Here is a 27,897-nt window from a genome sequence, read left to right as displayed (position 1 = left end):
AAAGCGGGTATTGTTGAGGAGCTGATGAATGTCTGGGAACTACTGGGAACTGATCATGGTGAGAGATGGTTGTGAAGGTAGTGAATGGATGAACAGTGAACGATGGACACGGAGCCTCATGTCCACTCATTACAGTTAGTGCTTGTGTAGGGTTATCCACGATTTTACTTAGACTGTAGACATATGTCTGAGGTAGGTGTGTGTGTGTCTATCGGGGAGGGAAGAGGATTACTTCATGGGTATCTTACAGTTGTAAAACTGTATGTTTTGTAAAGCGATGTTGATCTAATTTGGGTTGGGCAACAACTCTGTGGAAGTTCTTGAATTATTAACTCTTGTGTACTGGTATTTGGACATCGATTATAAGAAAATAGTGATGATGACGCATTCATCTTCTTTTTCCTTTTCTTGTTCTTGTTGTTCTTGTTGTTCTTCTTGTTCTTGTTCTTGTTTTTCTTCTTGTTCTTCTTGTTCCTCTTGTTCTTCTTGTTCTTCTTCTTGTTCTTTCTTCCTGCTTCTTTCATCGTCTTTCATCCTTTCTTCCTTTCTTCTTTCTTCTTCTTCTTGAAAAAATCCCATGAAATACGCAAATGTTCGTGTATGGTATCAAAACAAGGGATTTTTTTTAGCAGAGTTAGGGATTTAGAAACAGAGGCAACAGAAAGTTTTTCATTTACAAACAAAAATTAAGAGTGGATATTCAAAAAGCATCTTCCACATCTCGTTGCAGACACCAATCGATTAATTGTCAGACTCATAATTGCTTCACCGATCTTATTTCTTTTCGAAACTTCAACCGCTGGAAAAATTTTGTTTTTCAGTCAGCAAAACTGTCTGATTTCCATAAAATGTAGAATAGCCAGAGGAAATTCTTCTTGTACAACTTTCAGAATCTGGTTCTTAATGTTCTGTAATATACCCGTTTAGCGACTGCTCATGTGACATAATTATCTCCATTCCACGCGAACGTGAGGTCCATTCTAACACAGGGCAGCATAAATTATGTTGTAGGAAACTTTTTCTCGGTTTTTGCGATTTTATCATATCTTCGTGATGTCTTGTTTTTGAGAAAATATTCTGGGCGTTGACCACAGTTTGTTGACCAAGAATATGATTGTTATTAGTTTGGAGTGATGTCCCTCCGCCTGACAAGACGTGAACTAGATTTGTGATCTTTCACCCTTCTCTGTTTCAGAAAGTCTCAGTGTATGTGTCTGTGCTGACCCTCACGGCCATCTCCATCGAGCGGTGGATGGCCATCTGTCAGCCCCTCATGTTTCGTCAGACCTCCGTCCGCGCCCGCAGGACCATCGCCATCGTCTGGTTCCTGTCCTTGTCCTCCGCCACCCCGGATCTTGTCGCCATGGAGCTGTGTTGTCCGCCAGGGTGGGTTCACGTGTCAGCCCGGCTGGTCCGCCAAGACGGAGGAGCTGCATCTCCTCCTCATGTTCGTCCTCTTCTACGTGGTGCCTCTCGCCATCATGACCTTCACCTACGTGCGCGTGGCCTTGGTGCTGTGGAGGAGTGGTTCAATGAACGAAAACGATGGTGAGAGCTGGTCACGTGGTTTGGCACGTGACGTACGCGTGGGGGAAGTGCGATGACGTAAGTCAGTTCGCTGGTTAGCTGGCGCCAGATTTGAATGTACGGTTTTTTTTTTTTTTTTTTTTTTTTTTTTTGGTAGGGTACAGTTTAAAACCCTATATACCCGTATTTACAGGCTCTTAATAAATTCTTACTATATGAGAGCGGATATACCTGTACCAATTATCCATAGAAATATTCCATGTATTATAAGTGTGTGTGCATGTGTGTGCGTTTGTGTGCGTCTGTCTGAATATGCGCGGGTAGCTTTGTGTACACGTGGGTGCCTATTTCACTTCATTAAAATGATTTTCCAGATATGAGAACTAAGACATGATGAATCGGTGACATGAAATTCGTTATCAGTGATCGTTAAACGATCCTGCAATCATTGAACACCAGGTGCTACACGAGAAGTTTCCCATCTGGCCTCTGATGAATTGCCACTCGCATCGAATATCCTAACCTCAAGCTTATCAAGTCATCAATACACGCTTACCATTTATGTTTGCATCATTTACCGCTATGGGGGTCAGCTAATGGATTTTTAGATTGTTCCGATTTCCCGTTATTGTTGCTGATGTCGTGTGCTTGATCAGATGCATTGTTAATCCGATTTTTAATCACCAACGATTTTTCTTTTCCAAAGAAGCCGCAGCCAGCGTTCCCAGAGCCCAGATGAAGCTGCGGAGGAAGAAAGCCAAGATGCTGATCGTCGTCGTTCTTATGTTCGGTGTGTGTTACCTCCCTGTCTACATGCTCTTCATCTTCCAGTGAGTAGTCTCCTTTCCGTCCCAGGATCGAATGGATTTGCATGTGCGTGAATGCTAGGGAAAAAGCATGCACGGCACGTCATTGCATTTGCATATGACAACAAACAGGACCGTCATAATCTTAAGAGTCTGGCTTTCATGAGGAGTTTTTTTTTTCTGTCCCCACACACAACTCTCTTTACCAACCCCTCACCAAAAACACAAAATGCACGCAGCAGCTGATTGCATGTGCAATTTACGGCCAGTAAAATGATCGGAGATGGCGGTGGTCCTCCTGCATGCGGGCCCACCTCGTGCAGACGACCGCCATCGTAAATTTTAGCTGGAGGATGATGTCTAACGCTTCCAGACTGGTGGAGGCGACAAGCGGCGTTTAACCGTGCGTTCAGCCCGTCTGCCAACGACTTAAAATACGAGCAGCCTGAAGTCCTCCCAGACGCAGGTAAAAACTTCCCCACGACTTGGCCCGTCTAACCAGTTTCCCATCCATCCCAATATCATTTTTGGCCTCAACATCATACGTCGCTGCCATTTTTCTATTTACAACAGGAGGCGACTCCTGGAGAGCAAGGTATTGGGGAGAAACGATATCCTTGATGGGTGAAGTAGTTTCGCGAAAGATCAGAGCGGAGGGGGGATAATGGCAAAGAGTAAAGGTGATGTATTATTACCAGGTGGTATAAACCTGGGTGTACTCGCTTCCATCGTGGCAGAAAGGTTTGTTCGCGCGTCGTTTGTAACATAACGAGACGAGCAGCGAGTGGAAGGTCTGGAGGACTGAACTCGTCGCCATCCGCCTCAGGTGAACAAGAAAGCGTTTCGTGTTCCGGAAAGACAGAACGCTGCATTGCCACATTAAATCCTAGAAACATCCTTCTTTATTTCTGGCTGGTAGTTTTCCGTCTGGTTAACCACAATTAGTTCTCTATCTCTGAGCCATTTATCAAAACGGAAAAGTAATTACATGTCTGCTGCTGAATGGACGCAAAATTAGAATGTGTTTTCCTACCTCAAAGTTTTACACAGTACAAAAGAATATCAAATGGTTTCAGTCAGTAAACAAAATTAACAATGATATCTCCTGGAGACATACGTGACAAAGCTGGAGTTTATAATCCTTGGATGAAGAGAGAACAAAGATGGCATTAAACTTCATCGTGATAACTACGAAAATTTTAATGTAGTTGTCAAAGCTCAGACTGATAAACATAACAAGCCTTCCGAGGTTAACCTGTCAAGCATAGTAAGGGGTAAACCTAATAAACCTCAACCCTTTCTGTGCGTTTTCTGGCTGTAAACCACAGGCCCTAGCCTAACATAAACAGTCAAGGATTGTCAAATATTTTTGTATGTATGACAGTAAAACAAGGTTTGGGGGACATTCACTGCTAAGAAGAGAAAATTTAGTGAGGAAGTCCACCAGACTGTTGTGATTTTGCCATCCGAGACTTGTGACCGGAAAACTCCGCTGTGTCCACCCAGGGATGAGTACATGATTTATTCGAGGAGGTAAAAAAGGCAGCAAGGGGAGAGAATTTGCATGCCGTTTCCTAGACACAATCAACCACTCCCAAGGTTCACTGCCCGCTAGGCTAAGTGACCGTTGACCTTTGAGTCTAGACTTGGATGGAGTTAAGGCGAGTGCAGGGTATGCCATGGAGCATACACCGAGTGAGAGCAAGTCAAGCGTGAAAAGCTCAGCTCTGCATCGCCGCCCTTGCTTTACAAGGTCAGCCTGGCCGAGACTACACGCATGCGCACTTACGAAGCCGCAAAGAAAAATGGCGACGCAGGATGGTTCTTGGCGTCAGGACGTCCTTGTACGGCCTCGCAACGGCAAGGCAGTTATTTGGGATCAGCGAACCGAATGCATGGATCGAATATGCAAAGAAAAAAATAGACTGAGGTGTAATTGGCCGAGTACGCATGCGTGATAAGACGTAAAAACTGAAATCCTGAGCAACTTCTGACCAATCAGTAACAACTTTCTAAACTTGTAGTTCTTCGATATTTTAATTATTTAGGCGTTAGACTGTCTTTTTCTTCCTTCTCAGACTTTAATGTAATGGTGTTGTAAGAATTCTGAAGAGCGAGGACACCAGCCAGACGCGTGCCATCAAACGCACATACAGATGCTCTCACATACACTCTTCATGCTTTTCTTACATCTGCATCCATTAAATACGACATTTTATTTGTTCATTGCGAGTTTATAATTACAAGATTCTCATTAGGAGAAGCCTGGCGGTTACGGCACTCGTCGATCGTTGATTCGAGATCATAAAGGACGGCCACCTGGTTTATTCAGGAAGGAAAAGGCAGCGGAGGAAGTTTTTGTTCTTCCTTTCACAAGCAGTATCTCATGGAAAAAATCTTATTTTGATAGCTGGCTATGTAACTGTATTCTTTAATACTACCTGTTCCTCTGTGTGTATATATATATACCCGTCATCAAGTAACATACTGCTCATAAACGGTAAGAAAAAAAGTACAAAAAAATATTTGCGCAAACTTCATGCATGGATTAAAAAAATTAATTGACTTGCGACAGATTACAAACTTGACTTAACGACTGTCACCCATTAAGCTAGTTTTATTTATCTATTTATGTCCACTTCTTTTGCAAACAATCTGCATCATCTGGCATCCTCATCCTCCTTTTTTCGTTTAATTTCCAGACTCGATTTTCTTCCCACTCTCTGTGGCTTTTATTTTTCTCCTTCCTATTTCTTCCTTTCCTTTTGTGATGTTTATAGCTGGCGTTTACTAAGCTGGGTTTCTGTAATTATGGGGGTGCCTGCAGCGGCTAGGGTCAGCTAACTGTGACAGGTTTTGCACTCTTTTCTGAGGCGAAGTCCATCCCAGCGGATGAAGACTTTGGCTTGATGCCACGTGAGTGCCGGAAACACTTTGTTCTTGTACTGTGGCGCACGGCGCTGATGTAGTTTGGCCAGGAAGCGGCCACGAAGTGCAGCATCAAAAGGTGATGGCGAGGCGTTTCATGTTCTACCATACTGTTTATTGTTTGATGGTGGCTGCAGCAGACGGGCGATATTAACAGCTGATACTCTTGTCTCTTGGTTAATCGGCTTCAGCACAAACCATGCGCTCAGTGTAGATGTGAAACAATGAAGAGATGTGTTTGTGTGTATGCTTTGATATAAAGAAAGATGAAGAGAGAGAGAGATGGAGGATTTGGGGCTGTTAAAAGTGGAGGAGAGGAATTGGTTTTTTATTAAGGGTCTATCATGACAAAAACTCTGTAAACAGATTCCACATTCAGAGAAAAAAATCATGCCCGAGACGAGAGGTGAACCCAGGACAACAAATCCTCAATTTTTGACAGGTGATATCCGCTGCTCCCTGGACCATCCAGATGAAAGTGCCGAACACTGCGCGTGCTTTGTCACATGAATCCCCCTTTCTGAGAATATTGCATGGAGTGTTGTGTATAAACCTGATGCTGTAACTCATCTGTCCATGTTACGACTACAGAGAAATATCCGGCACAACAGCCAGCAAGCGTAGGATGAATTATGAAGGGAACAAGCAGGCTATTAGAGGACCTCGTGTAGCGTACCCGCAGGCCCTGTCATCATCGTGTGATCACGAACTTGTATTACGTTCACGGTGTCATCGCCAACGTCCCGTATCCAATGACATTAACCACAGAGTGAACCGCCCGGAAATGAGTGGCTCTTAATTAACGGCATAATCATGATTGCGATTCTCGCGGTAAACACTACTCAGCCTGATTCCGTTGTCGTTACCCACAACTGACCAGTGATTCCGATGAAACACCAGCTCTACTTCATACCCCACATTAACCTTATCTCGTGTAACAATAATAATAATGTCATACTCTCTTGCCCGTCTACCTAGCACTTATTTGTTAATGATGTCCAAACAAATGTTTTCAATTTCTCTAATTTTTTTGGCTGGTTTTGTGTTCCAGAGTTTGATTTCAAATGCCTGGATTCTCATGTCGTACAGAAGAATTGAAATCACGAGGGACTTGGGGTGTAAACCGGGTGGTGTTTTTGGACCCCATCTTTTTCTTTTGTAGTCTTTACATACCTGCAAAACAATCGTAAATTCTTCAATTTTTTAAAATTAAATTAGAAGGGAAAGAAGTAATATGTCTCTTACGAGAGACACTGGGTTGATGTGGAAGCACCAGAGGCGAATTTGTGCCTCCTGTTATTGCCATCGACTAAAACGTCGATGTTTGCCGATTGATGTCGATACTGGGAAGAAGCGATGTTATTTGCCGCTCCTCGCCACACAAACATCGTATTTGCAGTAAGATCGTCAATATCCGCATCAAACACAGATTACACTCGTTGTCATGTTGCCTCTGGGAAACAAGGAATATTAGCGTTTTCTCAATAACACGTGGACAAACTAAACAGTTCTAATGTGACTGACCAATATGCCCGCGGAAACAGTTTTTTTTTCTCTCTGTCTCCGAAAGAAAAATATCGAAAAAAATAAATTACTCTTGGGATTAGTTCCCCAAGGGATCGCCTAGACGGAAGGAATAAAACATGACCAGAAGATAAATGAACACGTAATCACAACCTTGAGAGAGCCTCACTTCCCGCCCAAAATGGTTTCGTACGTTATGACATTACGTTGTGGGGACGTAGTGTTCACGTTGCTTGATCTGTGGCCACGTTGACGTCAGAACGTTGTTATCATGTATATGGAAGCAGTTCAGCCGAACTAAGTATGTCTCCGTTTTCTGCTCCAGTCTTCAATTATGTGCGTTTTTCTGTCATCGAGACAAAGAAAAGTGTGTTACTGCACGCTGCAAATATCTTTACCAAACTGACTTCTTCAGTCTGCATTCTGTGGCGGTATGTGTGGAGGACGCCAGGCTGGCTGCAAATGGTGAACTTTGATTCCAGATTATTGGTGTTCGGCCGGCTGTCATTACTGGTTATTGCCAACGCCCCGTTTCTATGGTTACGAGATTTATAATTTTCTGGTTATTTGGACATGTGGCACAGATCATGGACATACAAAGATAGGTAGGTAGATAGACTGATGAGAACAAAATTATTGAGATGTTTGAAAGTTTTTTTTCTTCTTGACATTTGAACCCCTTTTTATCTATCCTGCACTATATCTACACCCCACGATCCTGTTCATGGAAGCTCTCTAGCAAAGAGAATAGTGCAGTCGCTGGTTCAAGTCTTGCCATAGCGTTTAAGTGGGAAAAAATCTCCCTGTCCCTTCAACTGATGGGTAATGATTTATCTCCCTTCACTATCCAACAGATGGGTACCTGGTTTATCTCCCTTCCGTCCAAAAGACTTACATAGCAAGAAGATATCAGCCCCTTGACTCGACACATCTCCTAGGTAAAAAGCTAAATGTTTAAGTTCACGTTTTTCTGAGGACAGAACCACACACGTCCATAGCAAATGAAGATCTAATGAAACAAATAGAAAGAAAGTAATTGCCAGCAGGTGGCAGCACGGGACTTTCTAAGCATCTACAGCATTGATACCACACACAAAAAAGCAAGATGCGTTCAAAAAAAAAAAACAGAAAACAAAGCTGTCTTGGTGTCCGTGGCCACAGGAAGGACTTTACAACCGACACGTTGATCTTTCGCAGGCATGGCGACATCGTATTTCCGGTAAGGGGCTTTAACTCCACTGCAAGGTTCACGCGGGGGTCAGTGATCATTGCAGGGGCTCTGGTGACGTTAGTTTGCTTTCAAAGACTTGAAAGCTGTTTCTTCTGCCCTCGTCACCGATCCTGCTCGATTTACGGAGCGCATCTAATATTATTATTCTGGACTAGCAGAGGCGGGTACGTAAAAGGCTTTAAAAGTCTTGTATTTCTCCTTTCGATTGTCTCTCTATCCATCTTTGTGTAGTTTCTGATTTTTTTTTTCATCTGAGGTCGCTATGCTTTAGTGATATATGCTCGTGTCTATACGTGTGCTTGTGGTCTATAATTTCGTCTTGTTCACATCGAAGATTCATGTTTCTTACTTAATCATTCTTATTTTTATCCCATTCCTGTTCTTTTTCTCGTTTTTGCTTTCTTCTTCTTCTCTCATTACCTCTCTTTGCAACTTATCATCATTTTTCTCATTCTTATTATTAGTTATTACTGTATTTCTAGATATTCCTTTCTTTCTTTCACTCTCTATCGCTCTTTAATTTCCCTCTCGTTTTTTTTTTCATTCCTTCCCTCCCTGGCGCTGACTTCTTGGTGCGTGCACGACTTTACAACCCGCCGTCCATTTCACGCCCCTGCCTGTAGTCGTTCTCTGTCTGATGTTAATTCTCCTTGATCTCCTCTTTTACGTCGCTCCTATTATTCGTCATCTCTACAGCCGCAATCACTTCCAAACACTTTTATTAAGTCATTCGCTAATAATGGCGCATCCTTGTTATTCATGAGAAATTCAGCAAACACTTCCAGCCTGCCTGCACGTCATTTGTTTTTCGCCCACTTCCTCTAAAAATATGGCGGTCGTAAATGATGAAACTGGGTCAAAAACACACCAACGGTTTTTTTCTTTGTTCACATTTCCTAACCGCAGTTATTTGCGTCGTTGAGGTTCCATCTCCAGGGTGGTTGGGCAATGTGAGAATATTGAGGCTCGCGAGTACACAGGCAGACAAACAGGTAGACAGGTTAGCAGGTAGATAATAGACATAGATACAAGTAGGATTATATAGAGGAAGGTTAAGGAGAAAGGTAGACAAAAAATAAAAGCCTCCAAAGAATGGTTCAAGAGACAGGTAGAATCAGGGAGAGGTATGAGGGAGAGACATTAGATGAGGAAGGGAGGGGCGCAGACAGCTGTGGGTGGAGACAGGAATAGTGATGACAGACAGGATGAAAATTAAGGAAGGTGGATGAAATCCTATTTTAAAACTAAGCAGAAAACAAAGTAAAGCGAGAAACGTGGAGTTGATCGAGAGAAGCTCGGTTAAGCTCACATTCGGATTTGTCGATAATTAGATAATAGGTGACGATTACAGTGTGGAATAATCATCACAGATACTCGCGTCTTCATCTGCTTCCGGTGGAAGGCGCTTGTGTCTCATTAGTCGGATGTCTTACCTGGCAATTACTGCTAGTATCACCAGGTGAGCCTCGTTCCCCTACAATCACACACACACATGTTCTCATTCACATTGAATTCTTAAACTTGAAGCAAAAACATTTATTTCGATCCCATGAGCCTTTCAACTGTGCAACAACAAAATTAATTTTTTTAAGGTCTGGAAAAATTCTAAAGCTTGGCTTCCGTAACTTCACAACTGTCGGCTTGTTGATTGGACAACGACTCATTAGCATAAAACAAAAAACAACCTCTTGTATTGGCTGCTTCTTGGAGGATTGCAACAGTACGAAATTTTGTCACTTCACACGTTCTTGTCCAAACAAATATTTAATATTTAAATACTCTCTGAGCTTTCTAGAAGCTTTGAGATTAATTTTATATTTGACTTGGCTTAGCTGTCCCCATCTTGCAAAAGCTGTGGGTTCTGAAAGACAGTAACAACATAAACAATATAAAAAGGCTTTGTACAAAGAAAAAACATGTCGTTCGAACTCACATTTTTTTAAATTAAAGAAAAGAGGATCGAAGGGACAAGACAGGACCACACTGTGTTCCGGTTAATGTTTCTCGGTGTGTGGGTAAGGTTGAATGATTAAAAAGCTTGCAGGGTGTGCAAAACAATAAAAATAATTTATTGAGCATATTGAATAATGAATGATTTATCGCAGACCTCACAAAGATTTCTCTGTAGTTTGTTGTTTCCCCAAAAGAAAGTTTTTGTTTGGATGGCCACGTAAGTGTGGAAAACAGGCGCAAAACAAAGTTAATTTTAGAGTGACGTGTTTACGACCGCTTTCCTCTCAGACCCATCCTGTCTTTTTTGTCTGTCTGTCTGAAAGGTTGAGAGTATCGTGTATCATTTGACATGTTGTTATTGCCAAAGACGGTGAAAGTTCCAGCAGAACAAGGGAGCGTGCATCGCGAATGGCCGGTCAAGCCAGACAGTCTACAGAGGGAAGCGAGATTAACATCCGGGCAGGAAGTGGGAGGAATAGTCAGGAGACTCGTCTTGTAGCAGCGAGGGACCTTCAGAAAGCCAGCATCACGCAGCTTAAGGGACTGTAAACATTGCAATAAGGCTACACTAATCAGCCGGGTGGATTGAGAAATACACTGTTATTTTTTCGCTGATTCTTACTTAGAAACGGACAAACATGCACACACTGACATCATCCATCCAAGCATAACCAGTGACAGACCATGTCTGCTGAGTTTGACTGAGTGACCGGCATCTGGGATGGAGTAATTGTCGGATGCCGGCACATCAAAGTATACACGAGCACCTGGTATTTACTCAATATGCCAGCCGCACCTGTGTGTAGGTTTGTAGACATTATTCCGCTGGAACATCCGTCTTGTGAGTCCTGTAGGTGCGTGGTGGGTCCGAACATACGGTGCACGAGTCCGTGTGTCCTGAAGCAAGTGGTCCATGGACATTTGCATTGTGAGAACTATATTATTCAGTGAGATTTTATTTCGAGTGTCTTGTTTTGTGAGCGGTATTTTGGAGTTAGAGAGTAGATGGACAAAGGATGCAATGCTTGAGAGGAGAGGAACAATTGAACAGACATAATAATGCTTCAGAGCTTGCTGAACTTCAGAAACTGATTTGCACCTTTCAGATCCGTTTAGGTTCAGAAAAGTTTTGCTGCTCCTTTTTAATATTTATATCTATAAAACACATATCATTTATTCCACATTTCCACCGTCGTTATCTAACACGAAACACATTTAACATTATAGTTGCAAATGATTTTGCTTGCAAGGTCTGTTAACTATTTATTTGTTTGTCATGCTTAAAATATCACTCATAATTATGCTTTGGCTTTTTTCCAAAGCGCGTTTTGTTACTGAAGTGTTACAATGACCGTTAGTGTGATGACAGTTGTGTGGGAGGAACGTATATTCTGTCTGAGAGAGTCAGGTCTCAACATCAAAGATTGTGATAAACCATAACCACAATTATCACATAATAACTTTCATCAGTTTTTCGAAGCAAAATTTTATTGACTTTTGGAAGATTCCATGGACTAGCACAGCTGCAGACTGATGGTCTCACCTTCTTCACATGAGTAGTTCCGATAGGACAACAATAATCTCTTTGTTTTTGCCACCAGTCTCCAGTATTGTCGTTATGTCTGTGTTTGTAAGTTTTGTAAAGTGCTTTGAGTCTGACTTTCATGGTAGTTAAGGCGAAAAGTAATTTAACTTTATTTATTTTTATTCAAGTATTACTAAAGTGTTTAATATTTACTACCTTCGTAACCTACAGTACCTTCCCCTTCCCTCGCGTCCTGTTTGAAGTAATGTTACAGTTCCTGTCCTACACAAAGGACTGGCTACAAGGACCCATGTATCTCGAGTTAAGGAGTTAAAGATCCCTGCTTGCTGTTTCAGAGTGACTGGTGTGCTGCTTTATTTTCCAATGTCCTCCATACCGCCTCTGGCCATGTTGGCTCACTGGCTGTGCTACTTCAACAGCTCCATCAACCCCGCCATCTACAACTTCATGAGCTGTGAGCGACTTTCTTACAAAAATATTGTGATCTGAGTCAGAGAGTACGTGTGTAGGTTAGTGAGTTTGAGCAAAGCAAGTATGAGTGGATGGGTGAGTGAGTGAAAATTGAATTATTTAATTATTTATTTGATGGGTCAATTACCCTTTCAAAGGGGCTGGTGAGTAAGCAAGCAAGTGGATGCGTGAGTTGATGTTTAGTTGAGTGAGTGAATGGATAATGAGTGAATGAGTTGATGTATGAGTGGATCAGTAAACAAATGAATGAGTGAACGGGTGAGTATGCGAGCGAAGGAATGAATAAACGAGTCGGGGAGACTGGTTCGCTGACGGACAGACAGACAAACAACTGTTATTCGATCCAACATCTGCTGTGACGTCACAGGAAGTTTTATCAAGGATGACAGGCGATAATACGCGAAATCGTCCTCGCCTTTAAATGAAAATTTGTTTTTAAACATTCCGTTCATTCCCACTTAAATTTTTTCCCCATGTAATAAAAGATGGAACCACGAGGCAAGAAATCACAAGCAGGCAATCAGCCGGGAAAAATTAAAAAAAAATGCTTTTACATGTAAAACAATTTTTTTCTCTCCTGTTTCTCTCATAAACTGATTATTTTCGCAGCTAGTTGGTGTGCATATCTCGCCATGTATCGCTAGAAACGTGACGACAGTTGATTATCAATCCCCTCGTGAATACTGAGCACATGATGAAGATTTCACGGATGGCACAATCTCTTGCCCGAGTGATTGAATTAATGATCAACAGATATCCGTTAAAGAGCAAAAACAATGTTGGAATGGTCGACAGCTATCAATCAAAGATCAAGGGTTGTTTATCAATGATCAACAGCTGTCTTTCAAATTTACAAAGCAAGACTATTTTTTAAAATTACTGTTGGCAAAAACTCCATCTTTTATTACAGGTTGGGTACATTGGAAGCTGTTTGGTAAAATCTAAACCTTTGACATGGTGTTGCCGCTAATATCACCAGCTTATTTCTCTTTCATCTATTATCGACCCCTCCCACACCCCACTATTATATTTTCATGTTTCCACAATCGAAAGTAAAGCCGCGAACGACATTAAATCGCTAATCAAATAAAGAATTGAGATAATGAGCTCTTATTGAAGGCCAGCTTCTCTCTTTCTGGAGTTAATTTAATTTATCCCCGGAGTTATAATCCTGCATGACGTGTGTCCACTGCAATAAGGCAACATTGATTCTACTTGTGTATCCCTCTATAGTTCCTGACAGGATGATGGCAACTCCATGTTTTATATATGAAGGAGAGGAGGACAAATTCAAACAAATCTTCCAGTTGAAGCTGAGAATATTATTCACCATGTCAGTCAAAATTATTTGACACAGTTTTTTTATGAAAGCGACAAGTAACAAAATAAAAACGAACATTTTTACTGGACTTTTTTTGGGAGAAACAAGACCTTAAAACCTTTAAACCTCTTTTCTCGGGGCTAGCTTTGTGTGAATGATGAACCCATTCTTTCTCTCTTTGCTTTTTTTCCCCCACTCTCTGTGGAGTCAGAAACCCTTTCCCGACAGCTGGGTCGACTTGGGGGGTGGAGAAATTCGCTGCGCCCCACGGGAATCGAACCGGTGCACCCCCGGGCTTAGACGCCAACGCTCGAACCACTCGGCTATCCGCTTCCACAATTATTGCCCTTTAAGGCCCTTGTCAGGACCGATAACACAGATTTAAATGGTATTTCCAAGACTTGATGCCCCGTCTACCTCCCACACTGCAAAAACTTTGGTCTTTTCACCGCCTCCGTGGCCATAAAAGCTCCGCCATCTTCTGTCGTTATCGCCAACGGACGTAGGCGGCGGCTGTTCACACAAGACAGCTGATGGAAGAGGCGTTGATAATGTGCATGACTCGATCACGTGGGTTATAAATACATTTGTCGAATTACACTTTTTTTTTTAATATGTATGACCACATAGCAAACTTCGTGGCCTCATTTTCGTCCTTTGTTAAAATATTTGCAGGCAACTTCCGACGCGAGTTCCGCGTGGCCTGCTACATCTGCTGCCGACGTGGATCAGAACGAGGCATGACGATGTATGAAGGTGGGTCACGCATGCGCAGTCGCATGTCAAGTGAAAACTGCAAGCGTGGGCGAGACACAAGCATGCGTTCTGGTGCATAACATGCATGAAAGCACACCATATCTAGTGCAGATTTTTGTCGAATGACTGGGTAAAGCTCTGTCACACAAGATACTCTTTCCCCAAATCTTCAGTGAATACCACTCTTTCGATCTGGAGATACACACCCTGAGTAGCATCGTCATGCGCAGAAATACCTTGTTCATGCCTTATCCAATGGGAGACCTGGTCTCTATGTATACAACCGTGACGTCACAGTTTGAATAACTTTCTATGCATGGGGCGATTGTTGCATGTATCTCAAGAACGGAAGAGGAATATTCATTCAGATTTAAGAAAGAATATCTGGCACCAAGCTTCACTTTACCATCAGAAAAAAAAACCATAGCAACCCTCTAGTCGTTTCGAGTTCACTCACTATTTGAGTTTACTTCTTAGTACGAATATCACGTGATATAGCGTACAGTTCTGGCTACTTTTTCTCAATCAGTTAAAATAATTCCAGGTATTTCATCAGTCTTATTATTGTCTATTGGTGGTTCTACTTTATTTTTTTTAATTTTCCTTTGACATTTGGAGATTCAGTTGCGTAGCTGTAGATGTTTTCTTGAAGTTTTCACCTTTTATTTTTCACTCTTTTCTCGAGCATGGTTTAGTTTCGCTTGAAGTAGATTCGATCTCTCTAGTTTGCGCTGCTTCAAGATTTTAATTATCGCGAGAAATTAATTTCCTCCATCCTGCAATCTACTTGCCGCGAAAGGTTTCCTCTTCCCCAGTCCCCTGAAAATAGTTGCCGATGGTTGAGCATCTTTATTCAGGTGGATGTAGGTGTTGCTTCAGTCGTTTATCGCTTCTTTAATTAAAAAAAAATATTTTATTCGCTTTCATTGTTATTGTAATTCCGGTAAAGCATCAAAATTATTCGAACAGAAAGAATCATGTTTAATTTGGTCAAGTTGTCTTGAGTATTCTATTTAAAGCTGGACACTGTCAACTGAAAATAGTTTCCCTTGTGAGTGAAATCATCTTCCTGCAGGTCTTAAATGTTAAATATTTTGCTGACAATTTAAGTTTTAACTAAACTTCCCCTAATCATAATGCATTGTACTTGTCCACCCTTTGTCCATCAGAAGTTTAGTTTAAGTATTTAAGACCTGGAAATGACACTCTGTTGGAACTTCATCTAAACAAGACCGTGTGGCAAGGTTTTCTTTTTTGGGCACTCGACCATCACACTTTTTTTTATAACCAGAGCACTCATGCAGACAGCCACAGAGGAAAACGAACCTGCTTTGTGTGTGCACAAGCTCTCTAAGGTAGTCAAATTACATTAAACTTAATTGAGAAATACACTGGGAATCAGATAATTAGTTTACTAAGATCCTGATTAGGAAATAAAAATATTTTTCGTCGTGGTATTGTGGATTCCGGATTTGATTCTGAGCAATTCTGAAGTTCACCCCGTAATGGAAGACTTCGATCGTTTCCCTTGAAGTGTATCTTAGAACCGCAGTTAAAACAGACACTGACCACGTGACTACCATCTGATTCGTTTTGACCATTGAAATGAACTGGCGACGACGACACGGTGACTACATCGACTGTCATTCATTCATGCAGCGTGGCAGCTTCGATACGGCAACAGCTGTGTGTTGGATGTATTGTGTGCACCTGGATCATCATCTGGACAGTTGTGTGTTGGGATGAGTTCTAGAGAGCAGCACCATCACAACAAGACCAACTATCAGAGCTGGAATGCTGTTGCTTTGAACTGCTTTTGTGATTTTCGAAGATGGCGTGGTGGCGTGACCGGTGGCTGGCTGGTAGTTTCATTTTCTAAGCATTCCTAACAGAAAGTAATTTAATGTCCAGCAAAGCCAGCCAGGTGTGAATGTAGCATTCAAATGGCGGTGATTCTTCCGCCGTTAATTACGTCTGTTGCTATATTTAGCATCGTTCACATTATCTTTAAACATGGAAGTAAAGGTAATTATTGTCATCAAGTAATCAATAATAATCAAATAAATAACTCACAGAGGTGTTATCCTAAGGTCACTGTCTCATTAACATAACGCTTTTGGTTAAATAAATTTCTTTTATGCCATCAACATAATCAAGCAAAGAGAAGATATAAAAAGAGTTTTCAAATGATTTAAAACAAAAACAAAACCGTGGCTTGCACAAACAGCTTGTAGATGCACATTGTCCTTTTTGTTTATTATTTTATTTTTTTCGCCGTGATCTGCTAGTGTCTTTCAAAGAGCTTGTCATCTAGTCACAGTAACTGCTTTATGTGTTATATATGTTTTATATCACTCTGTTTTTAAGTTGAGTTTTTGTGTATGGCACTTCTTTATTTCATGAGAACTGTCTTTGATTATGACATCTGTTCTGTAAAGGATCTGGGATTTTACCAGGAGATTCCTAGATGTAAATTCCACCGATGGAAATGATAGCCACTGTAACAGATAGTCGTGTCAGCAGATTGGGGGCTGTCAGCACTGAGTAGTGTTCATTAGACAGTTAGGGGACCCTCTTAATCGCTTTGTTTTACCAAGTTAGGTGCGACGAATACAATTGCTTGCTCAGACATTCGGTGCTTGGAGAAATGCTCACAGCAGCACAGTCCCCACGGTATCACCACGCGATTGTTTATTGGTCAGAAAACAAATAATCCTTGTATTGATGGGAAAGCAAACCTGGTCTAGTCAATGGTGCATGTAACAATCATCTTATGCATTGAACACCCACTCCCTGGCAATTTAAAAGACTATTAAAACGGATTCCAACTTTAGTGTCTCTAAATTGTTGTTAGGGAACCAAACCTACAAGACCTCCATCGTGATTGACTGTAATCGCCCCCATGAGAGCATGATGAAGGGAGAGAGAGAGAGAAAGAGGGAGAAAGAATTCCAACAAAGTGTCATCCCATCTGTCATTTAAAAGCTGTATCCAGTCAAACCCAGAGCTATGAACTTTCCATCCAGATATGTTAGAATTTGATCCTATCACTTGAGTCGATTAGAATAGAACTGTTCGTACTTGTACTCATTCTGCTTTGTGTGAGACCAACGTTGAGAGTCCAGAAATAGCTCACTGAGGATTACTGAGGATGTTGGTCACTCACAGTTTAGAATGATGACTAACCTTGTTTAGGATGGTGGTCAAGGGCTGCTCATGCTGTTGGCCACATTTCGTTTTACGATTCTAAGTAATTTAGGATGATGGCCAGTCTGTGTTTAGAATGATGGCCACTCACTCAGAATCATTCCTCATCGCGCGTTTCCTCTCTCCTACAGCGCTGCGTCTGCGCAACATCTCGCGGCTCCAGCAAGCAGCGCGGGCCCTGCAGCAGAACGAGACTTCCGGCCTGACCCGGACGGAGAGCACCATGCTCGCGACCCCCGTGCTGAACGGCCGTCGTGCAGTCGGCGAAGGGGGAGAGGCGCCAAGGGGCGAACGAAACCGCCATCTTTTCATTACACTACCAACCCCCCAATTCGTCATCACCAGAGAAACAAGCAGACAAACAGCAGCAGCGACAGTTGACCCCCGACTGATAAGGTTTCCTCTTCTCAGCTGTCCACCACCGCGGCAGCTCCCAGTTTGTATGACTTCGGGTAGATCGTACTTGCCTGTCTCCTTGTGGCTTTTGATCATTTGCTTCATGTGGCCGGCACAAAGGGAGGTCATCACCGAGACCTTATGCACATCGCTGAATTCAATTCCTTGCAAGAGGACAGAACTCTCGCATGAGAGAGAGAGAGAAAGAGAGAAATAATCCCTCTAAGACAAGAAGCAAGTGTCGAGGTGATGATGTGTCTTTGCGCGTGTGTTGCATGAGCATGCATGCTTGATATTGCTTCTGGAGTAATGCGGCTGTGGAGAGATGTTGCATGCAGTCAGGCTGCTTTTGGCATTTAATGAGATTTCTTTGCATGTTTAACTGCGCATGTCCATCATCCAGCCAGGCGAGCTTAAGTATCAAATGATATTATTTCCTTCTTCTCCCTCCTGCGTCCCCGGAGTTGTAGAACTTGTCAGTCATCATCTGGAACCTTATTATGGGAGTTAATTCAGGACGGTCCTCGTGGTTAGTAAGTAGTGCATGCTTTTATAGTTGAATATTCTTTACTAACAATTAGTGATTATTTAGTAATAATAAGGATTAACGTGAGTGAAAATCAGTTACTTGTGTAGTTTCTGTGATATATTTTCAAACACAATATAGGTTATTATCTCCTCCTCCTCCTCCTCCTCCTCCTCCTCATCATCATCATCATCATCATCATCATCATCATCATCATCATCATCCTCATCATAGTCGCTGTCGTAGTCGAGAAGATAAATGAAAGAGGAAAAAGCTACATGACGAAAATCAGTAAGAAGTTTCTCTATTGTTTGTAGACAGATTTACTTTAAACTAAACAGTCAATTATTTTTTTATAAAGCCGTAAGAGACATTCAATTCTCTACATATTAAACAAGTTATGAAAAAAATGCCTGCGATCAAAATTTTCAATGGAATATCCCACAAAATGTTTGTTTGTTCATTGCACACATACCATACTGACATCAGCCTTCGTGAAGGAATAATTGAAACACACACAGACAAACAAGTAGAGGACTGACACTTGTAATGAGAGGCAAGGTGGTGGAGGCCGTGTCGCTGGTGTAGGAGATTGCATTATGTGGTCACTGTGGGACTCGGTGGCCATACTTTGTCGCCTCCATCTCCTGTCTGGAATCAGTACATCGATCTCTCACATCTGTGTCTAGAGGAGTAAGGTCCACTCAGCCCAAGTGAGTCCTCTGAGGTATTGCCGCCCTGTCCACTCGAGCCAATGAGCGCCTTGTATCGCAATTCTCCTGTGATTTTGCCGAATACCAAATTCTTAGCCACGGAAAACAATAGACCTCATTCAAACTTGACTATTTTAAAAATATTTCGATAATAATCATGAATTTAAAAACGAGAGGATAACACAAAAAGTGGGATGTAAATATCGCAGAATACTAGAATTAGTCCTCTCAGTCCCCATAGCTTGAACGTACCGTAAAAATATTATGAATTTTTCTTTGAGTAGTGGATGAGCAAGAATATATGAAGGTAAAGGGTCCTGTCAACAGCTCAAAAGAGTTCCATTGGCTTATGTATGTGACCGTTTGTTATTATTAACATTGAATATCATATTTTAATTTACTAGTGGGTCGCACACTATCATTATCGTGTAAAATCTGTTTTTGATTGCTTTTCTCAGTTTTGTTTTATTTTGTCGATTAGAAGTCTACCTACAATGTTATATCTCACATACTATGCTAGTACATCGTCTTACTAAGTATACTTACTATGTCATGTCTCACTTAGCATAGCTACTATGTCATATCTCAGTATACCTGGTATGTCATGTCTCAATAAGTATATGTAGTATGTCATGTCGCAGTATACTTACTATGACATGTCTTACTAAGTATATGTAGTATGTCATGTCTCAGTTAGCATAGCTACTATGTCATGTCTCAGTATACCTGCTATGTCATGTCTCAATAAGTATATGTAGTATGTCATGTCTCACTTAGCATACCTACTATGCCATGTCTCAGTAAGTATACCTAGTATGCTATGTATTCCTAGTATTCCATATTTTCTGTGTACCTAGTATGCTATGTCTCTCTAAGTACACTTAGTGTTTTACTACAAAATCTTCTGGTTACTGCAGTGAATTTTGCAAGACTATGACACTCATCTCAACTTTCAAGTTTTGGGATGCTAGCAGATATTACCACTTTTATACACAAATTTGTTATTTAAACTTTTGTGACTAGAGCATTTTTATGTAGGTAAATTACATAATAAATACATTCAAATCGGCTATCTAAGTAACATAAACAAAGCAAAAATAAATAAGACAAATTTTCTTTTTTGTGTGCTTTGCAATCAATTTTAACTTTCAGACAAGATTTTTTTTTCAAACAATGTCTTTTTTTAAAGTGACTGGTTAAATGTTATCTTCATGTCAGGCCCTTCAACTGTGTCCATATTCTATATCTAGACTGTATTGTTGGTATTCCTTTGTCTTAGCAACATTTTTTTTTTATCTCGTTGGAAATTTCCTTTCACAATGACTTTTCGTAGAATTCTGTCACAATGTTTTTTTCTCTTTTTGGAAAATTACTCTTTTGTCTTACTTCTCATTTTCACCCTTATATCACTGGCTTCCATTTTCCAGCCCCTAGAATTCTTTTTATTCCCTTTTCGTCTGTCTTTTTTTTTTTTTACTCTTTTTTTTAACTGCCATATACTACATTCTTTTCCCACGCTTATTCCTTCAAACCATACATGGGTTTGTTAGCCGCCGAGTTAATATTTTAAAAGAAACACATTTTATGTTTAAGTTCAAAGACTTTTTTTAACTCTATGGTTATAGAATTAAAACTTAAGCATGTTAGTGTTTTAAGGCGCTATATTTACTGATTAATGCAGCTGCACACATACAAACATATGGGTACATATATAAACTTTATATAGTTCCAGAACAAAGGCAGGCTTACAGCACTTACAGGAGCCCGCAGGTATGTAGCAGGTGCTGAAGAATTCCTTATTCACTATACACTTGATACAGGGAGTCTTGTTACATGGCTAGGACATACAGCTAGGTCAGGCTAGTGAACTGTAGTCACACTATCTCCACTCAGTCAACAGAGCTTAGTTCATTTTGTCTGTGTGTCTTACAGTGTGTGCACACGGTTAAAATTTAAAAATTTGTTGAAAAAACATCTGTAACCTGTGACTGCCGCTGTCTTGGTGTGAAATATGAAATAAAAGTGTCTGAGTAAGGTGATCCAAATGTTGCTAAGACTAGCTGCCAGCATCCATTAACTGTTGCCTAATGACGAAAGGAAAGACGTTGATGCAGGGTCAGAGCCTCTCCTGGCTTGTAATGGAGGCAGGAAATACCCTCTCAGGGCGAGTGGTGGCTATGTGAAGGGACACGGGTCTCAAGTTTTTATTTCAAACAAGATAATCTAACAAAATTTCCGATCCTTTAACACTCCTAGAAAGTAGAGCATCTCTCCTTCCTGCTTAGAAAAATCTAAAATTGGAAAATTAAAAGCTTAGGATGACTAGACCACTTTGGTCTTGTCTCTCTTGGTCCTAACATCTCTCTTTCTCTCTACCTCCTCTCTATCTCGTCTAATAGCTCTCATTCGAGCCACCCCCTTGTGTGTGTGTGGTTGTGTGTTCTCATGTATTTATTTTTTTTTCTTCAATATTTTTCTTGTCCTCATTGTAACACACTTAAAGAAAAAAAAAGCGCGTTGTTAGTTTGTATAAAGTTACAGTAAACATGATAGTTATCTTTCTTGTGTGTAAATGCCAAGTGTCAGTACACACGACAACATGTTTCGTTTATTCCTACCTTATTGATATGTGTAATGTATTTTCTTTTCGATTTCTTTCTTCTTTTTCTCATCGTGTCTGTATCTGACCGTCTCCAAGTCTCATCCAACATCACCTTCTACCTCATGGTATCTTGCTTGTCCTTCTACCTCACCTACATTTTGTTCCTGCTCATATGTCCTCTGATCCCAAACAACTATTTGTGAACTGTTAGTACCACTAACATCAGCTTCTATTTCATCTTCACTTCTCGCAACCTTGCAATATGCAAATTGTAATTCTTCTCATTTATTAGATTGTACAAATGTGCGGCAGTAAGGCATCGTGCTAGCGGCCACATCTCTGGCGGTCATGTTTCTGAAAGCAGTGATTGGACAATCCCCACAACAGCTACTTAGTCCTCAATCTACTCATTCCAAATTGAGGCAGTTGGGTGTAGCTGCAGGTCATTAAATTGCATTGGGTAGATTAGATTAGATAATAAGCCTGTCATGCTGCTTTCCCCAGAAGGAATTTAGTTGTAGACGTGTTACGGGATTTTACTATTTACATGCTGATTAGGGGATTACCTGTGTTCGTGGCTATCACACTCAAAGCTTTGCTATCATTTATTTTCTTCATGGCAAGTCTAATAGTTTTTTTCTATTTTTTTTATTTCTGCATTTTTTTGTTGTTTTTGAAATTTTTATTGATGTTTATTTTATTTTTGTTTTGTCTTCCTAGTGGTCTTGTCACTAAAATTGCATTAAAAATATAGGTATGTACCAGCTTGCTTTTAACAAATAGTAATCTAATTATTAGTAGCATGATTGCTAGATATGATTGTTAGACTCCACCTAGCGCGATTGTATCAGCAGGAAAACAATCGGATGTAAGCGAGTGAGTGAAGGAGAAATGGAGGAGAGGGTGGGTAAGAGGAAAGCAGACTTCCCTTTCTGATGACAGTGTGTTTATCATTTCAGCCGCTCCCCCGAAATCGGTGTCCCCGGACAGGTACAAATATATTTTCTCTTGTCTTGTGGTTTGTTAGAATGCCTGGCTTAGCTTCGGTGTTGTAGTGTAGTCAGTGATGCTGTGTCTGTGGCAGAGAAGAAAGATGTTAGTCCCATGGAAAATAAATTATTTGCACGATTTGTTGCTTAGTTTATGTGCTGTTTACATTAACCTGCAGTATATTTTGCTTTAGACATCATAATCCTTTTCAGCCATTAACATGATGATTAATAATGTAACGAAAATGAAGAAATTTTCTTTCCGTGTCCAAACAATCTTAAATTTGTTTTTAATATAAAATAATAGATCATGAATAGGGATGTTTTCGTTTAAACGATATTTTCATTAGCCAAACTGTGTAACTGTTGTAGTCTAATTCTCTCATTGCTACTGTTAGATAAATAAACATGTTACAATGGATGGTTCTGTGTGTTTATGTGATCACAGCACCAGACGCACCCGTCTGAGCACAGCGCCCAATGTGAATGTCCAGATGGAGGTGCTGCAAGTGGTGATGGACTCCAGGATGAAGGCCATCATGGCGATGCTGTAGGTGATACCGACATTGGTCGAGAGTGGCTGGCCGACAAAAAGATTCCACGATGACTAAGATGGTGACAATGGCGGATTTATGAGGATCATGCTAAAGATGAGATGGAGACTGCTTGATGGACGGACGCCACTGAAGTAATACCGACACTGGGTCACCCATGGATGCCAAGCCAAAGTGATGCTGACAGTGTCTGCCTCGTGAGAGATGAAAGAAGCTGTGATACTAGGCTGAAGTATAGAGACAAAGAACACTCACATAAAGTGTTAATACTTCAGAAAAAGTGTTATTAGAGATGTGTTCCGGTAGTGCAGAGCTGGTCACAGAACTTTGAGACATTGTAATCATATCAAACGTGACATGATGAATGGTTTTTCAATTTGACCATGTCGCTCAAAGAACTAAAAACGTGTCGGTTTGATGAACAAACAAAAATAAGTCTGTGAAATTTTATTCTTCATTGCCACAGATGAATGATACTATACGATTCCTAAATATTGAAATGGACATCAAGACGGAAAATAAATTGTCTCTGCTTAGAACACTTTACACGTAATTATCGTGAAAAAAGAGATGGAAAGAGAGACTAAATGGAGACAAAGTGAAGCTCAAATACTTTAAAAACATGGGTAATAATGTTTCTCCAAAGTAAAATTCTGGGATCCAGAAGGATGATGTTGCCGATGTGTAGAAGGACGTTGAAGGTGTGATGTCGCCATTAATTCTTTAGTGACTGTAAGAAGCTTGTCTACGGGTGTCATCTGCGCTTTGTGATAGCCACTTCAGTTCAGCTTTTAAAACTCAGTTAAATCCATTTAAAATTTTTATTATGCTGGTTATTATTATTGTGACTGCTCTTCCTTTTAAAGCTCTTCAGGCTGTCATGCGCGCGCACGCACACACACATACACACACTCACAACAATTCCTGTTCAACGATAACATCGCCGCTTGTGCTTGATCCTCCCACCGCCCCTCAACCCACCCGCCACCTCCACGCTGGAGCATCCCAGAGGAAATCACGGAATGAGTCCAACGAGATTACAATTGTAGTCGATCAACTCCTCGTCATGGTCGTCCAAGATGATCCACCGAGAATCGTGACGGCGGTGTGTTAGCTCGCCCGACACCTCAGCTGCCACAAGACGTGTGCTACTGGCGCTGGCATAATGATGCTATCAGCAGTGTGTTTGTTTGTTTGTTTGTTTGTTTGTTTGTTTGTTTGTTTGTTTGTTTGTTTGTGTGTGTGAGCGCGTGTACGTGCGTGTGTGTCATCCTCATTGCATGACAAGCAGAGTTACTGAGCTTGAAATTTCGCAATCAGAAAGACGACTTAAAATCGCTTCCGCTTCTGTGATACCATGGTGGCGATGCAAGCAAACATTGTGATGTTTTATTTTGAAAAATACTACGTGAATACTACGTGATGCTACGTGATTGTGGGACGTAACTCTTGTTGCATGGGCAGCCCGTCGTCGGCAAAGGGAGAGAACATGTACGTCCTTCGTCCCACACCCGGTGATTTGCTCCTTTGACAGAGATGCATCCGGTAACCCAAGAGTTTGTGATGTTGATTCCCTTTCACTGTGTCTGTCACTGCGGACATGAGAATCAAGCAGTTGTCTGCGCCTCATCCTCGCCACGCTCCGCTGCGTTTTCAGACACGTTTCGTTACTCTCAAAGAGTGATAATATCGAAATGATGGTTATTGGGCGCACTTTGTGGTCATTTATCTCTCCTGTTCTCTACCTGTCTTTCTCTCTCTCTTTCTGTTACCTGAGCTCGTTTCCGGAATGTGTCAAGCTCAGTGTATGACCTGCATGGCTGGATGCTTTTAGGTCTCTTACAACCTCCCCTCTCTCTCTCTCTGCGATTTTTCTCTCCTACTGGTTCAGGCTTGCTTGTCTTTTTTTTTTTTTTTTTCATTCTTGCACCACTCTCATTGTCTGTCGGTAACAAACTAAAACTGTTAAATTAATGGACTGTGGTATTTGCTATCTATATGCAAGTTGTTGTTTTTTTTCAAGCTCGTTGTAATTCGTCACAACTTCCTTTACCGTCAGTTCAAACTTTCATGCTCAGAAAAGAAAGGGAGCAAAAGGATGTTTTGTTATATTTTATTGATGAATGTTTAAAAGAATGAGTACGGTGCGTTCAGCATACAATGTTGCCCTTCAAGCAAACAGCTGATGATAAAGAGTGAGAAGATGAATGTGACTGTGTAATGCAATGCGTTGTTTCCTGTTTTCTTAAATTTAAAAGAGTTTGTGTGCAGAATAATAACGATGAATGTATGTTATTCGAATTGTAATTTGAAAGATTTTTGATTACTTGCGTGCATGTGTGTAGCTTAATGAATGGATGGCTGGGAGAAGAGAGAGAGAAGAGAGAGAGAAGGAGGGGTAGGGTAACGAGACGAGATACAGGTATCACAGGTATCACAGGTATCACTCTGACTGAAGAGGAAAACAAGGGAAGTAATCGGTTGGTCTCAAGTGATGGATGTTGAGGTTCTGAATCACGTCCCATTGAATCTTTGAGTTGCGAAGAAAGTTTTTCTTTTTGACAATCACATCTAAAACACAACTTCAGGCCCGTTTATAAAGGCCGTCATCTTTGCGGACTCTTTCTCGAAAGAAAACCCAACTGACTGTAATAGGTGAAGGAGGAGGATCCATCAGATAAGTTAAAGTGTCGAGCGATGCCAGACTAGTGTCGGCAAGTTTTAGTCGGATAACAAGATGTGTCGACCTACCCTGAGATATTGTTAGCAGTTTTGTCGACTAGTCAGCAAGATGACTTACATTTTTGCATTATGATAAACCCTCATAAAGCCTTCAGAAAAAATGGATCTTACTGGAAAAGTATGAACAAACCTTGTCTTGACTTCGGAATGTAGGTGAGAAAGCAGGATGCGAGCACAATACGTATTTGCGAGGATCGGTAAAACTTTTGTTGTCAGTCCAACCGGTTTCAACACATTTGACAGCGAAGGATGTTTATTTAGTTTTACATTCTTCAATTTTAATCACACAGACAAAGATTGTTGGGCTCGACGACATCTTCAACAACAATTTTCATATCGAGGCAGTTAAATTAAAACTTTACTATGGTTTGTAATATTATTCTATATTACACCATATATTCTCCTGGCTGCTCATCTGTTTATCACTGTGTTGTGGTTTCAATATTATCTGCCCCATGTCCAGACCCTGGAGGTCGGCGTGTTGACGACTCCAGCTCTAGAGGAGGACACAATACAGAGCCTGAAGTGTTTAGATGCCATTGTTCCTAAACTATTATCTTACAACCTGAAATTCTGGGGAGAACTGATTACCATCATTGAAACCCATTTTATCTGATTTGTTATTTATTTCTTTAAGACAAAAATTAAGGGAACGAGAAAGATGGGAGCTACAGTGTCCTGATTTCACTTTCACTGAGTGGTTTGTCATTCTTTACGGAGTGCTATCGTTTCAAATGTTTTCATTCCATGTGCTGTGCATACCAGGATGATTAATACTGAAAACATTTTGTAAATAATTGGATTATGAACGTTATTATTATATTATAAAAGCTCACATTTCAGCATCAATTTCTCTCCCCAAAAGATGCTTTATATTTGTGGCAGCATTTTACTGAGAAAGTGCGTTTACCATTTTATCTGTAACAAACATTTTGGAAAGGACAGTCTTGTAAAAACTAAGATAGTTAATCTAGAATTAACGATAAAAGCTCGCACATAGGGATGAAATGTCTTATTTTAAAGGAAGGAAACTCACAGCTGAAATGCTAAAGTATATAAATATTGAATTTTATTTCTAGTGTAAAACGATTATCCAAATCTGATTTCACAAACTATTAAGAGAAATACCTTCTTTACTATCGTCTTTCCACACCACAAACTTCAAAACGCTCCAAAGATGAAGGTTTATTTTGGGTTAGAGACAACTACTTGTAATTAACTTTATTCCTTCTTTTACACGGAGAATTCATGGCTAACAAGGGTGTAATAAAATATGTTCCCTGTAGAACAGACACACAAGCATGGTGTCGAGCAAGAATCGGTTCTTGAAAATCATTTCTCGCCAGGCTGCCTGATGCGTGTCTCCAGAAACGTTTTGCAAGGAAGGTAACTCGTACCGAACAGCCTCGGTGGTCGCTGAAGAGTTGTGGATCCTGAATCGCTTCGATACAGAAGCCCGAAGACCACCAAGGATGCTGCGACTATTCAGTGGGGAGGCTGTACACGTATAACCTTCCCCTTCATGCACACAACTATTTACACGTGGAAGCATTTCGGATCTTCTTTCATTTTGGCTCGCTTAAGTTGATTCCTCCTGCAAGAGGACATGTGTGAACTGTCAGTGATTTAAATTAAACAAAGAAAACCATCATGAACAACAAATGAGTGAGAGTGAATCTGTGTATGTAATGTGTACGTGTCTGAGGCATAACGAGAGGGTGAGGAAGGAGTGGGAAGAAAGGGAAGATCGAAATAAAGAAAAAAAGAAAAGGAAGAAGACCTAAAAGGAATAAATGGAATTGCTCAATAAAATATCCTGAAGCATCAGTTCGTTTGCTTTTGTACACTACACATACATTTACTTGATTACTTCTTCTTGTAGCAGCCACTCCCCTCCCGTAGATACACAACAAGCCAGTAACCCTGTTTGTGTCATAGTTCAAAGTGTGATGTCAACATTTACAACCCACATACCCGTCTTCCCTCCATCCCACTGCACACATAAATCATCTGATCTTACAAAACTCTCAGTCACTGGTCAGAACACGGCAATCGTCTCTTTCCCAACATTTCAAGACCCCCTGATACACCTGTATCATCACCAC

General features: G+C 40.9%; 1 protein-coding gene across 1 annotated transcript; it reads left to right on the top strand.

Annotated features, from left to right (window-relative positions):
- The first annotated feature begins 1,481 nt into the window (after positions 1 to 1,481).
- On the top strand, positions 1,482 to 27,553 carry LOC112573728 (neuropeptide FF receptor 1-like). The gene is made up of 8 exons (XM_025254310.1): positions 1,482 to 1,548; positions 2,234 to 2,357; positions 11,851 to 11,969; positions 13,983 to 14,063; positions 17,402 to 17,706; positions 20,632 to 20,675; positions 22,467 to 22,497; positions 22,945 to 27,553. The coding sequence occupies exons 1-8, from the start codon at positions 1,482 to 1,484 to the stop codon at positions 23,101 to 23,103; spliced, it is 930 nt and encodes a 309-aa protein (XP_025110095.1). The 3' UTR covers positions 23,104 to 27,553.
- Positions 27,554 to 27,897: the final 344 nt, after the last annotated feature.

This window comes from Pomacea canaliculata, linkage group LG10, assembly GCF_003073045.1.
Source record: "Pomacea canaliculata isolate SZHN2017 linkage group LG10, ASM307304v1, whole genome shotgun sequence".
NCBI lineage: Eukaryota > Metazoa > Mollusca > Gastropoda > Architaenioglossa > Ampullariidae > Pomacea > Pomacea canaliculata.
This window is presented reverse-complemented; position numbering and strand designations above follow the sequence as displayed.

Coding starts and splice junctions, on each gene's coding strand:
- LOC112573728 (XM_025254310.1), top strand. CDS start 1,482: ATGACCTTCACCTACGTGCGCGTGGCCTTGGTGCTGTGGAGGAGTGGT. Junction 1,549..2,233: donor TTCAATGAACGAAAACGATG/GTGAGAGCTGGT, acceptor TCTTTTCCAAAG/AAGCCGCAGCCAGCGTTCCC. Junction 11,970..13,982: donor CATCTACAACTTCATGAGCT/GTGAGCGACTTT, acceptor AAATATTTGCAG/GCAACTTCCGACGCGAGTTC.